We start from the raw sequence: 13,659 nt of genomic DNA, 5'->3' as shown, positions 1-13,659 counted from the left end.
CTGGAGGGCGCTGGGCTGGGGACTTGCTGGCTGGACCTACCCTGGCCAGGTCTGGTTGGGCTCAAAGAGGATGAGCAGTGTGGGCTCATAGTAGCCATACAGGAACTGCATGTCGATGATATTGAGCAACTTCTCGTCCAGCTCCCGCACGTCGATGATGTAGCTGGGCAGGAAGCTCGACCTCTGGCTGCAGTGATCAGTAGGGGGGAGACATCAGACAGGGTGGTCCAGACCACCGACCCCAGCTAGCCCCCACTCCACCCCAGCTGACTGTTGGGCACCTTCCCCACAAGCCAGGCAGCCTTGCAAAACCACATGGAGAAACACGTGTGGGTTGTGAGCTGGGGCCCACACTCCAGCATGGGTGACTGGTGCCACTTTAGTCAGGGGGGGCACATGTGCCCCCCCACCCGGTGACCAGTCCATGACCGGGGGGGGTCCCCTCCGCAGCCAATCTCACTGACTGGAGAGGCAGGCTCCTGCCTGCCCCCCCCACCCGTCACCTAAGCAGGGAGCGTGGCCTGTCAGGGGGTACATGTTCAACTCCGTGTACCTCCATGTCACCACAGCTCTCCTGGGGGGAGTGGGAGGCCATCTCCAGGCACAGGGCATGTGGGCAAAGCTCTCTCATTTTTAGCACCAAGGGGTGGTAGGTGGAGGCCCTGGCAGGCAGCACTGGAATGCCTCATGTGCTCTGCCAGTCTCCAGCTGCCACCTTGTTCCCACCTCAGGGTACAGTTGGTGCCTAGCCCCTGGTTTGCTGCAGGACAAGCCACCTCTGCTTCCTTCAGCAGTCTGGAGAGCTCTGGCTTACTGGCATTGGACACCCCAGAACAAAGCAGCCAGCACTGCTCCCCCTCACCACAGCAGAGTCAGCAATCTCTGCGGCAGCACGTTCTCCCCACCCACCAGGACAGCCCTGCATGACAGAGCCCTGATGCGGCACAAGTCTCCAGAGCACTAAGATAGTCATCTTGCTTCAACCCCACAGACTGTGGAGTCACGTGGCCCAGGCTGGAGACAGCCGGGACACGAGGGGGGGGTTGAGCAGGATCCTCAGGGCAAAGGCTCGGTGCAGCAGGGAGCTGGGCATGGCACGGCCGAGGGAGCTGACACACAATAGGCCTGGGCTGTCTGCGGGAAAGAGCCGGCAGAGGGAGCCTTACCCCTCTCCCATGACGCCTTCGTGCTCGTCGGTCAGCGTGTCCCTCCGAAAGGGCAGCACCACCAGGCGTGTGCCGTAGATGAGCATAACGGCGCAGCGCCCATCCGGGTCCACCCGCACCTTGGGGATGTGCACGTTCTGCACAAAGCCGTCCTGCAGGCACATGAGGCAGAGGGAGCGCATTGGGTGGGTGTCAATGACAACAGCAGCAGCAGTGGGGAAGGCTGGGGGGGTAGTGACACAGGAGGAGGGGTAGCCCACCCCATGCACACACAGTCCCTGGGGCAGCCCTACAACTCAGATTGGGCAGAACTTTGGGAGGCAGGAGGGTTTCTGTGTCCCCTCCCCTCTACACACATAGCTTAGCAGGGCTGGGCACTGCTTCAGAGACTGGCAGGATGAGGTGTCAGCTCCCCTCTAGCCAAAGGAAGTGCCAAGAGTCACATGTGGGCAGGTAGGGGGCATGGATGGGAGCTCAGCCTCAGAGTGGAGCGCTAGTGCCTGTGATAGTTTCATAGTTTCTAGAGTCGGAAGGGACCTGAGTAGATCATCTAGTCCAACCCCCTGCCATGGCAGGAAAGAGTACTGGGGTCAAACAACCCTAGCAAGGTGTACATTTAGCCTCCTTTTAAAGACCCCCAGGGTAGGAGCCAGCACCACTTCTCTTGGAAGTTGGTTCCAGATCCTAGGCACCTTGACTGTGAAGTAGCGCCTCCTGATATCTAGCCTAAACCTACCCTCTCCCAGCTTGTGACCGTTATGCCTGGTCACTCCTGGCAATGCTCAGGGGAACAGGGATTTCCCCAATGCCTGCCACTCTGACTAGTTTGTAACAGGCCACTAGATCCCCCCTCAGCCTTCTCTTGTGGAGGCTGAACAGGTTCAGGTCCCATCGCCTCTCCTCATAGGGCCTGCCCTGCTGCCCCCAACCATGCAAGTGGTCTTCCCCTGGACCCTCTCTATGTTGTCCACGTCCCTCCTGAAGCGCGGCGCCCAGAACTGGATGCAGTACTCCAGCTGTGGCCTGACCAGTGCCGCATAGAGGGGGAGGATCACCTACTTGGCCCTGCTCGAGACGCATCTGTGGATGCAGGACAAGGTACGGCTGGCCCTCCTGATCGTGTCCCCACACTGCCGGCCCACATTCATCTTGGAGTCGATGATGACTCCAAGATCCTTTTCCACCTCTGTACTAACAAGAAGGGAGTTTCCCAACCTGTAGGTATGGTGCCAGCTGTTCCTCCCCAGGTGCAGCACTTTGCACTTGTCAGTGTTGAATCCCATCCCATTCTTATCCACCCACCTCTGTAACCTGTCTAGATCTGAATGTAGCCTATTCCTCCCTTCTAACATGCCCACATCCCCCCACATCTTAGTGTCATCAGCAAATTTGAACAGGTTCTTTTTACCCCCTCGTCCAAGTCACTGATGAAGATGTTGAACAGTGCAGGCCTCAGGACCGAGCCCTGGGGGACCCCACTGCCCACATCCCTCCATGTCGAAAATGACCCGTCCACCACCGCTCTCTGGCTGCGGCCCTCCAGCCAGTTGGCGACCCAATTGACTGTGTGGGTGTCGACACCACAGCCCCCCAGTTTCTTAATGAGAACGGGGTGAGAGACAGTGTCGAAGGCCTCCAAAAGTCCAGGAAGATGATGTCCGCTGCTACCCCTGCATCTGAGGATTTTGTGATCTGGTCATAAAAGCCACCAGGTTGGTCTGACAGGACCTGCCGCTAATGAACCCATGTTGGTTGCCCCTAAGCATAATCTCCACCCCCAGCCCCTTGTGGACATGCGCCAGAATAATTTTCTCAAAAAGCTTGCCCAGGATCGAGGTAAGACTAACTGGCCTATAGTTCCCCAGGTCCTCCTTCCTCCCCTTTTTGATGATGGGAACCACACTGGCCATTTTCCAGTCCTCTGGCACCACACCAGAGCACCACAAGTGCTCGTAAAGCCATGCCAGTGGTCCTGAAATGACCTCAGCCAATTCCCTATGTACTCTAGGTTGGAGATCGTCTGGACCAGCTGATCTGAATACATCCAGTCCCTCCAGAAGTTCCCTAACTAGTTCCTCACTAACCCTTGGCCTAGGTGAGCCTCCTCTGGGGCCTGATGATAGAGTGTGGGTGGGGAGAAGGTCAGGATACCTGCCCCTGTATATGGAGCTGGACCATCACATATGGCAGGTCCTCAAGGGGCACGGATGGCAACATTGGGCAGCTCTGGATGCTACTGTCCCAGAGCTCAACCCCTTCCTTTCACAGAGACGAGGCCCTGCTCAGAGGTAAGGCTCTTCTCCTTCTCCCTCTGCCCATGGCAGCATCTCAGCTGGGGACCCTGGAAACCAGCCTGAGCTGGAACCAGCCATCTGCCTTCCCCCTGCTGCAGTCTGTGCCTCCGGCAGCAGCAGGGAGGGGCTGCTGGGTTGCGGGAAGCACGGATCTCACAAGGGGCAGGGACAGAAAACCAGGGCTGTGCCCTGGAACCTGCTACTAGCTGCCTCTGTGCAGCATGGGGGACAGGAAGGCATCAGTACCCGAGCTGTGACCTACCCTCAGCTCCGGCTCCTCAAAGTAATGGAGAGAGAGGGTCTTCAAGTCATGGGTGCCAGGGTCGTACTCCACCACCGACAGCTGTGCGGGGAAGGCAGGTTATAGGGGTGCTGCCTACCCCAGCCAGGGCTCCTGAGCTCCCTCCCTTCAGCTGGGCAGTGTCAACTCAAAAAGTCCTGCCGGAGATCCGTTGGAATCAACCCAGGACACGATTGGGTCTGTGGAAAAGGCAGCATCTCTCCAGCAGCCCTGGGTGAGACGTACCCATCTTGGAAGGGGCAGAAAGAAATGCCCCCAGGCTCAGGTCAGGCCTAGTAGTAGCAGCTCCTAAGAGAGTGCCTGCAACAGCAGCCCATGGCACAGAGGCTCCTAGCACCAAGCTGGGGCATTGGCTTGGCACAGACAGGCTAGAGACATTGCCCCACACAGCGCCCCCGTGACTGCCTGCTCCTCACCCCTGCCCTGCAGCCCCCGCCCCAGCCTGCAGAACTGAGGAAGCTCGAGGATACTGAAGCCCCAGTGAAGGCCTGGGGGAGAAGCCCTGCTGTGGTGCATCCCACCAGGACAGCTGGTCCCTCCCCACCCCCTGGGAGTTACCTTGGCATCCTTGAAGCTGAGCAGCAGGGCATCCCTCTTGGCCCCCGCTAGCTGCACACTGGCCATGGACATGACATTGCCGAAGAAGGAGAAGGAAGCCACCAGCTCCAGCTTCTCCTTGTGGCCTTTGCCTTCTGCAGAGACAAAGATGGGGAGGGCCTGAGTGGGGGGAAGCCACGGGGTTGACTCCCTTCGTGCCCCCACAGACTCTCCCTTGCTTGCTTTAGCTGGGGCCAAGCCAAGCCAGACATATGCGGGCTCCAGCCAATAGCCTTTCTCCTCTTCCTATGCTCAGGACTGCCCAAGAGGGCCAGCTCAAGAACCAGCAGAGGACAGGCCCTGGGCAGAACACTGGGAACTGCTGCATGTCACAGGGAAAGGGGATATAGCCAAGCTCAGCACGACACAGTCCCGCTGGGGAAGTGCAGTAGCAGGAGTCCTGATTGCAGGAGAGCAGGGAAACAGTAAACTGCCCTGGGCCAAGAGCCCTCTCAAGGGCTGGGAAGGGGAGGAAATGCTCTGATCAGGCTCCATCAGGGGCACCAGCCTGTAGGCCATCTGGCTTTCTAGTGTGGCTGCAACTAAGATACCTCCCCACCTCAAACTGAGCCAGCTGGACTCCACCCTATAGGACAATGAGGACCTGGGCTTTGGGCTGGGGTGCTCCTGTCACTCTTGGGATCCACACACAGGGCTCATGCTCACTCCATTCTGGTACTGCGTCCTCCCCCAGGGAGCAGAGACCCAGGTGGCCACAGTTCCCCCCCTGCCGCTGCAGCATAGCCTGCCCCGTGTTCATTGCTCCCCTACCTGTGTTCCTGTCACCTTTACTTGAGGTCTGGAAAAGAAGAAAGAGCTGCATTAGGACCTGCAGGCAGCACGGGGAGTTCTGTGGTATGCTCCCCCCAGCCTGGGCAACCGGCTTTCCCCTGGGGCAAATAGTGGGGAGTGAAACATCCCCAGCATGACAGCGACTAGTTTGAGCACAGAAGGGCAGGCACAGGGCTGGCTGAAGGCCTTGCAGCCCCCTTCACACCGCTCTACCCCTCAACACCCACTCGCAGCCTCCCTCTATCCCCCACCAGGGCTTCTCAGTCACAACCTGCCCCTCCACCACATGGCCCTAAAGTCTCATGGCCTCATCCGGCTCTACTGAGCCCCTCAGGTCTGACCCATGGCTCTGCCAACGCCCCTGCCCTCAGCCCCTTGGGAACAACAAGACATGATGCAAGTACAATGCCAGCATCTGTGAAATATTATGTCAGTCAGAGCACAAGCATCAGCCACAGGTTCAGAGAGGTAAGCACCCCCCATGCAGCCTTGCACCACTGCCCAGGTTCATTGAGGGTGAGAGGCACATTGCATTCTCTTTCCCTTCCTTCTCAGCAAGAGCAGCAGCTACCACCCTGGCTAAAGGGACGAATGCCCTGATGGGCTGATGCCCATAGAGGGAGAGCTCAGCGCTCAAGGGGTAGACTGAAGTGCCAGGACTGCAGCCCTGGAGCAGAAAAGCCTTTTGGCTGCAGCAGAAGGGAGGTCTCAGAGCACAGCTGCAGCACTCAGCTCTCCTCCTCCCAATGAGTCCCTTCCCACAGCCAGCTGGAGGCAGATGCGTTACACCCCCCACCCCCCTGTGATCACAGCCAGGGAAACCACCCTCAGGCAGCCACCAAGGCAGAACTGGACCCCAGCAGCTTCCCTGCACAGACTGTCAGGCGACCGCAAAGGAGAAGCAGGACCATGAGCCCAGAGGTCCAGGAGTCCTCCAAGAATGAGGGGGTTTCCTGCTGCAGGGCATGGCATAGCTGGCCTTCTATCGACGCTCAAGTTCCTGCAGCACTTTTCAGCACAGGCCGTGTGCAGAGCTAAGGGCACATCTCTGCGGTGCCAGGCAGAGCCATTCCGAGGTCCTCGAGCCGGCTCCAGCACCAGAAGCAGTGCAGCGATGCAAGCACAGCGCTGCACCAGGCTAGCCAGCTCCATTGGGGTTATGAGCCACTGCCCTCACCTGCAGACTCAGCTCCTTTGGTGCTCAAAGTTGCCTAAAAGTCACCTGCCCTGAACTGCAGCAGAGGGCTGGGTGCCCAAACAGGACATGGGATTAGGGCCAGGCCTCCCTAGACCTGGGGCATGGCTGCAAGCGGGGGGTACCTCAGAGTCATGGTTGAGCCTGTAGACGTAGAGCTGCGATGTCCCGGCGACCACCAGGTTGCGCTCAGTGTTGGAGAAGAAGTTGCAGTACATGGAGAACTCCAGCCCTGTGGGGGGGTGCGCCTGCTTGTACACCGCATACATCCCTGCTGGCTCCCATGCACGCCCTGCAACGACATGTGGCTGTCACCTTGGCAGGTCACATCCAGTCCGACCCCTGCTCCAGGCAAGACTGTCCCCGACTTGACCAGCCCAGCAAGTGTCTGTCCCAGTGGCTCTTGAAAGCTCCCAAGGACAGAGATTCCCCCATGTCTCTGGGCAGCTGAACCAGCTGCAGCGTCAGCACTTTCCTCATCTCCACCTCAGTTTCCCCTGCTGCAGCTTGAAGCCATTCTCCTAGTCCCATCCTCAATGGCCACAAAGAGAAGCCCATCACCACCCTCCAGGTGTCTGAAGGCTGTAATTAAGTCCCCTCCGAAGCTTCTCTTCTCCAGACTCAATACCCCTCACTCTCCCAGCCCCTCCTCAGCAGTCTCGTCTCCCTTGATTGTCGTTGCTGCCCTGCTCTGAACTCTTTCCAATCTGCCCACACCCTTCTTGAAGCACGGGGCCCAGATCTGAACAAAAGGCCCCAGGGGAAGCCTCCTCAGGGCTGAACAGAGTGGAGAATGGCTGCCCTTAACGTTTGGGTAACGCAGCTGTTCATACAGCCCAGCAAGAGCCTCGTGCTGCACCCAGAGCTGCTGACTCCTGGTTCACCGTGAACCCCCTCATCCTTCTCCGCAGTCCAGCCAGTCGCACCCCAGCCCGCACCCGTGCACACAGCTATCCCACCCCAAGTCACAGCGTATAATCATCTCCTGGATCCCTGCTAATCTCTCTTCACGCCGCCAGCATTAATGCCCCTCTGCTCTTTTGATGTTCCACTATCCAAGCTGTCCTTTCTTCTGCTTTCTTTCTGCTAATTGTGTGCCTGCTGCCCCTAGGAATCTCTCGCTCCCCCATTACTGTTCTTTACCACGCTGGGCCTGGCTCCTCCTGATGAAGAACATTTTGCATTTGAAAGCTTGCCTGACACTACCCCAACTACCCAGCTGGTGCAACCCAAGACATCATCTGAAAAAACTCCTGCCTCTCACATAATGTCTGGATCATCACTGATACAAAATCGCTCTCACACGATTATCCTTCCTCCCAGTGATGGCTGCTCTCAGTAACGTCTCTCTTGCATTTCACAGCCCTGCAGACTGTCTTCAGCTCTAGCTACAAACCTGAGCTCCTGGGAGCTCGCATTAACTCCGGTGAGCAAACGACCAGCAGCAAAGCTGCATCAAGATGCTCAAGGAGACGGATTTTGCTCTACAAACTTGAAGAAGGCCCCTGCTATGTTACATGTATTATGCAATTAGCGGGTGATTGCACTGTACATATGGACCGGCCACGCATGCACAGCTTCATAGTTTCTTAGTTAGTAGGGTCAGAAGGGACCTGAGCAGATCATCAAGTCCGACCCCCTGGCATGGCATGAGAGTACTGGGCTCAAACGACCCCAGCAAGGTGTTCATCTAGCCTCCTCTTAAAGACCCCCAGGGTAGGAGCCAGCACCACTTCTCTTGGAAGTTGGTTCCAGATCCTAGCCACCCGGACAGTCAAGTAGCACCTCCTGATGTCTAATCTGAATTTACTTTCTGCCAGCTTGTGCCGTTATTTCTAGTCACTCCTGGTAGTGCTCAGGGGAACAGGGACTCCCCCAATGCCTGCTGGTCCCCTCTGACTGGTTTGTAACAGGCCACTAGATCCCCCTCAGCCTTCTCTTGTGGAGGCTGAACAGGTTCAGGTCCCGTCGCCTCTCCCCGTAGGGCCTGCCCTGCTGCCCCCGATCATGTGAGTGGCCTCCTCTGCACCCTCTCCATGTTGTCCACATCCCTCCTGAAGTGCGGCGCCCAGAACTGGATGCAGTACTCCAGCTGCGGCCTGACCAGTGCCGTATAGAGGGGGAGGATCACCTACTTCATAGATTTCATAGACATCAGGGCTGGAAGGGACCTCGGGAGATCATTGAGTCCAGCTCCCCGCCCAAAGGGCAGGAAGTCAGCTGGGGTCATAGGATCCCAGCAAGATAAGCATCCAGTTTACTCTTGAAGGTGTTCAATGTAGGTGCCTGAACCACCTCCGCTGGCAGACTGTTCCAGACCTTGGGGGCTCGGACAGTAAAGAAATTCTTCCTTATGTCCAGCCTGAAACGGTCTCACAGGAATTTATGACCGTTCGACCTCGTCATCCCTTGGGGCGCTCTGGTGAACAAACGTTCCCCCAGATCCTGGTGGTCACCCCTGAGAAACTTGTAGGTGGCCATCAGATCACCCCTGAGCCTACGCTTTTCCAGGCTAAAGAGTCCCATGGCTCTCAGCCTGTCGTCGTAAGATCTGTTTTCCTGACCTCTGATCATGCGCGTGGCTCTCCTCTGGACTCTCTCAAGCTTCTCCACATCCTTTTTGAATTGTGGAGCCCAAAACTGGACGCAGTACTCCAGCTGCGGCCTCACCAAGGCCGAGTACAAGGGGAGAATGACGTCCCGGGATTTGCTCGAGAAGCATCTACGGATGCAAGCCAGCGTTCTGGTCGCTTTACTAGCCGCAGCATCGCATTGCAGGCTCATGTTCATCTTGTGGTCAATGCTGACCCCCAAGTCTCTTTCTTCTGTAGTGCTATCCAACGTAGCACTGCCGAGCCTATAAGGATGCTGCAGGTTTTTCCTCCCACGGTGGAGAACCTTGCATTTTTCGGTGTTAAACACCATCAGGTTCGTCTGCCCATTTGCTGAGCTTGTCCAGGTCAGCCTGGATCACCTGCCTATCTTCTGGTGTGGATGCTTTGCCCCAAAGTTTGGTGTCATTGGCGAACTTGGCCAGTCCACTCCTGACTCCAACGTCCACATCATTAATGAAGATGTTGAATAATATGGGTCCAAGGACAGAGCCTTGAGGGACCCCATTGGTCACAGGCCACCACGATGAGTGACTGCCATCAATCACAACCCTCTGGGTCTGACCACGGAGCCAGTTTCCCAGCCAGCGGATCGTGGTGGAGCCAAAGCCACAACTGGGCAGTTTGGCCAAGAGGTGATCATGGGATACCAGATCAAAAGCTTTTTTGAAGTCAAGATATATGACATCAATCTCTTCTCCCTTGTCCAGGTGATAGGTCACCTGGTCATAGAAGGAAATGAGATTAGTCAAACAAGACCTACCCGCAACAAACCCGTGCTGGCTATCCCTTAGGATGTTAGCCTGGGCCAGTCCATCAAGGATGGCCTCCTTAATAAACTTTTCTAAGATCTTCCCCAGGATAGAAGTCAGGCGAATGGGCCTGTAGTTAGCCGGATCCACTCTCCTCCCTTTCTTGAAGATCGGCACCACATTGGCCTTCTTCCAGTCTTCGGGCACTACACCAGAGCGCCAGGAGTTTTCAAAGACCCGTGCCAGGGGCTGGGTTATGACGCTCGCCAGCTCCTTGAGTACCCTGGGGTGCAGATTGTCAAGGCCGGCTGACTTGAAGGTATCCGGCTTCTCAAGGTGTTCCTTCATGAGGTCAGCATTTACGGAGGTGTATATGTATATACTTGGACCTGTTTGAAATGTATCTGTGGGTGCATGACAAGGTGCGGTTGGCCTTCCTGACTACATCCCCACATTGCTGACCCATATTCATCTTGGCATCAATGATGACTCCAAGATGCTTTTCTGCCTCTGCCCTGACAAGAAGGGAATTCCCCAGCCTGTAGATATGGTGCTGGTTGTTCCTCCCCAGATGCAGCACCTTGCACTTGACGGTGTTGAATCCCATCCTATTCTCATCCGCCCACCCCTGTAACCTGTCTAGGTCCGATTGTAGCCTATTGCTCCCTTCTAGCATGCCCACATCTTAGTGTCATCAGCAAATTTGAACAGGGTGCTTTTTACCCCCTCATCCAAGTCACTGATGAAGATCTTGAACAGTGAGGGCCCAAGGACCGAGCCCTGGGGGACCCCACTGCCCACATCCCTCCAGGTCGAAAATGACCCGTCCACCACCACTCTTTGGGTGCGGCCCTCCAGCCAGTTGGTGACCCAATTGATTGTGTAGGTGTCAACACCACAGTCCCCCAGTTTCTTAATGAGAACGGGGTGAGAGCCAGTGTCAAAGGCATTCCGAAAGTCCAGGAAGACGATGCCACTGCTACCCCTGCATCTAAGGATTTGGTGACCTGGTCATAGAAGGCCCCCAGGTTGGTCTGACAGGACCTGCCTCGAATGAACCCATGTTAGTTGCCCCTAAGCATAATCTCCCCCGTGGGCCCCTTGTGGACATGTGCCAGAATAAGTCTCTCAAAAAGCTTCCCCAGGATTGAGGTAAGAGTAACTGGCCGATAGTTCCCCGGGTCCTCCTTCCTCCCCTTTTTGAAGATAGGAGCCACACTGGCCCTCTTCCAGACCTCTGGCACCATACCAGAGCACCACGAGTGCTCGTACAACCATGTCAGGGGTCCCGCAATGACCTCAGCTAATTCCTTCAGCACTCTGGGGTGGAGATCGTCCAGACCAGCTGATTTAAATACATCCAGTCCCTCCAGAAGTTCCCCGACTAGATCCTTCCTGACCCTTGGCCTAGGTGCGCCTCCCTTGGGGCCTGAGGGGGGCCCAGTGGGGGTGCTGATCTGGTTCCTACTCAGGAAAATGGAGGCAAAGAAGTCATTAAATAGGTTAGCTTTGTCATCTGGTGTGACCACCAAATTTCCTAGCATGTCTTGCAGGGGCCCCACGTTACCCGGTGCCTTCTTTTTGCCCCCTATATATTTAAAAAAGGACTTCTTGTTGTCCTTGATCTGGGAAGCTCGTCCCAGTCCCATCTCCGCCTTGGCCTTCCTGACTGCCCCCTGCATCCCTGAGCAACCGCAGTATAATCCTCCCTGGTGATGGCCCCTCTCTTCCATTGGGTGTGCGCCTCCCTTTTAGCTAGGAAACATTCCCGGATGCTTTTGGTGAGCCATGGGGGCCGCATTTGATCCGCTTTGGGATTTCCTCCCTTTGAGCTTGGAGGATCGGCTCCTTAAGAAGTGACCACGCTCCTTGGACACCTGGCTCCCCTCCCCTCTGGGATCTCAGTGCCTCCCCAACTATTTTCCTTAGCTCATTGAAGTCAGCCCTCCTGAAATCTAGGGCTGCTGCCTTGCTGCTGGCCTTTGCCACCTTGCGCTGGATGGTGAATCCCAGCAGGGGATGCTCACTGTCAACCAGGTGGTCGAGCACCTGCAGCCCCCTCACCAGGTTGTTTCCCGTGGCCAGCACCTGGTCCAACAAGGCGTCTCCCCTGGTGGTGCTGTGCACCTCCTGGGTCCTACATTTGGGCTAGGAACCTACATGAGCGGTCAGACTTGGCAGATGTCTGGAAAGTTCAGGTCACCCATGATGACCACATCCTTTGACCTAATGACCTCCGTGAGCTGACCTAAGAATTCCTGGTCTAGCTCTTCCCTTTGGTTGGGTGGTCTGTAGTAGACCCCCACTGTTAAGTCTCTTTCCCCTCAGCTACCTTGTACTCTAACCCAAAGCACTTCAGCATGCCCCCCCTCTGACTCTGTGCTACCTGATGAGGATGTGTATTCCTCCTTAATGTAGAGCGCCATGCCCCAGCCTTTCATAGATTTCATAGACATCAGGGCTGGAAGGGACCTTGGGAGATCATCGAGTCCAGCCCCCTGCCCAAAGGGCAGGAAGTCAGCTGGGGTCATAGGATCCCAGCAAGATAAGCATCCAATTTACTCTTGAAGGTGTTCAATGTAGGTGCTTGAACCACCTCCGCTGGCAGACTGCTCCAGACCTCGGGGGCTCGGACAGTAAAGAAATTCTTCCTTATGTCCAGCCTGAAACGGTCTTGCAGGAGTTTGTGACCGTTCGACCTCGTCATCCCTTGGGGCGCTCTGGTGAACAGACGTTCCCCCAGATCCTGGTGGTCACCCCTGATAAATTTATAGGTGGCCATCAGATCACCCCTGAGCCTGCGCCTTTCCAGGCTAAAGAGTCCCATGGCTCTCAGCCTTTCCTCCCTGTCCTGTCCCTCCTGTACAGCCCATAGCCCTTGATATTCACCGCCCTGTCATGCGTTGGATCCCATCACGTTTCAGTGAGCCCCACTATGTCTGGGTTGGGGTCAGCTAGCAGAAGGCTAAGTTCCTCCTGCTTGCTTCCCATACTAGAATAATTATGACATAAAAATGGGCACCCAGCCACAAAGCGGGATCTTGAAAATACATAACTCCAGAACTGGTTTCTACCCAGCTTCTGTTGCACATGTAGCAGGACCCTACATGATGGCGATTAGCAGTAATGACTCCAGAGCCAACAACTTTCACCTGCTCCCAGTCTGGGCTACTGGGGGCTTTCGAAGGGCACCAGCGATGGAGCTACCACCAGTGCTGGCTCGAGCAAGGCACTGGCTGCATTTGCTCCAGCAGCACCAGGATCGGGCGCTCCACAAGGTTTTGGGCTGCTCTGCGAGTGAAGCAAGAGGTGGGGGCTGCCCTGCCCTCCCCCCGCACAAAGTGTGTCCATGGGGGCATCAATCCTTACAGCACCAGATGCCACATATAGGGGGCACCCTGGCCAGATGGCCCCCGGGCAGGGAGAGAATTAGGGCCCGACCCAGCTGGATGCTGCTCGGGGGGCCCAATCCGTGGTCCAGCTGGCTGGGGGTGGGGAGGAGGGGAGTCAGCCAGATCTGTGTGGGAGCGGCTGAGATCCCAGGGGCAGGGGGCACCCAGCCACCGCCGCCCCCGAGACTGGCCGCTTCACCTCAGCACTCCCGGATCAGACCCCTGCCAACACCAGCCCCTCCCCCACTCCCAGACTTGCCCCTCTCCCCATAACTGCCCCTCTCTCTGCCAGCAGCAGTCCCCCACCCAGCTGCCTAAACCTGCCCCTCCCCGCACCGGCACCCCCCGCCGCGGGCAGGCCCTCCTGGGAACACCAACCTCCACCTCATGCAGCCGCCGGAAGTCCCCAACCGGCCGCCACCGACACCCGGAAGTACCCGGCTAGAGCGGCAGCGGGCGGTACGCAAGCCGGGGTCATAGAGCGCGTGGTGAAAGGCGGTCCTCCAGGCCTAGCCACGCCCCCGAGCGAGGAACAGTGACCCGGAAGTGCTGGCTAGA

General features: G+C 56.9%; 1 protein-coding gene across 1 annotated transcript in view; it reads right to left on the bottom strand.

Moving 5' to 3' along the window:
• CPSF1 (cleavage and polyadenylation specific factor 1) overlaps positions 1 to 13,607 on the bottom strand; it is a 35,627-nt gene extending 22,020 nt beyond the window's left edge. The window contains exons 1-7 of the mRNA XM_090040851.1: positions 13,480 to 13,607; positions 6,471 to 6,637; positions 5,130 to 5,157; positions 4,320 to 4,453; positions 3,723 to 3,803; positions 1,167 to 1,318; positions 41 to 187 (exon numbers count right to left, since the gene is read on the bottom strand). Coding sequence (XP_089896977.1) covers positions 41 to 187; positions 1,167 to 1,318; positions 3,723 to 3,803; positions 4,320 to 4,453; positions 5,130 to 5,157; positions 6,471 to 6,614 — 686 coding nt within the window. The 5' untranslated portion in view covers positions 6,615 to 6,637; positions 13,480 to 13,607. The remainder of the gene's footprint in view (positions 1 to 40; positions 188 to 1,166; positions 1,319 to 3,722; positions 3,804 to 4,319; positions 4,454 to 5,129; positions 5,158 to 6,470; positions 6,638 to 13,479) is intronic.
• Positions 13,608 to 13,659: the final 52 nt, after the last annotated feature.

The sequence above is a fragment of the Crocodylus siamensis genome, chromosome 3 (genome assembly GCF_052110815.1).
Source record: "Crocodylus siamensis isolate JL-2025a chromosome 3, ASM5211081v1, whole genome shotgun sequence".
Lineage (NCBI taxonomy): Eukaryota > Metazoa > Chordata > Crocodylia > Crocodylidae > Crocodylus > Crocodylus siamensis.
The sequence above is the reverse complement of the archived record's forward strand: the minus strand, read 5'-3'. Positions and strand labels throughout refer to the sequence as shown.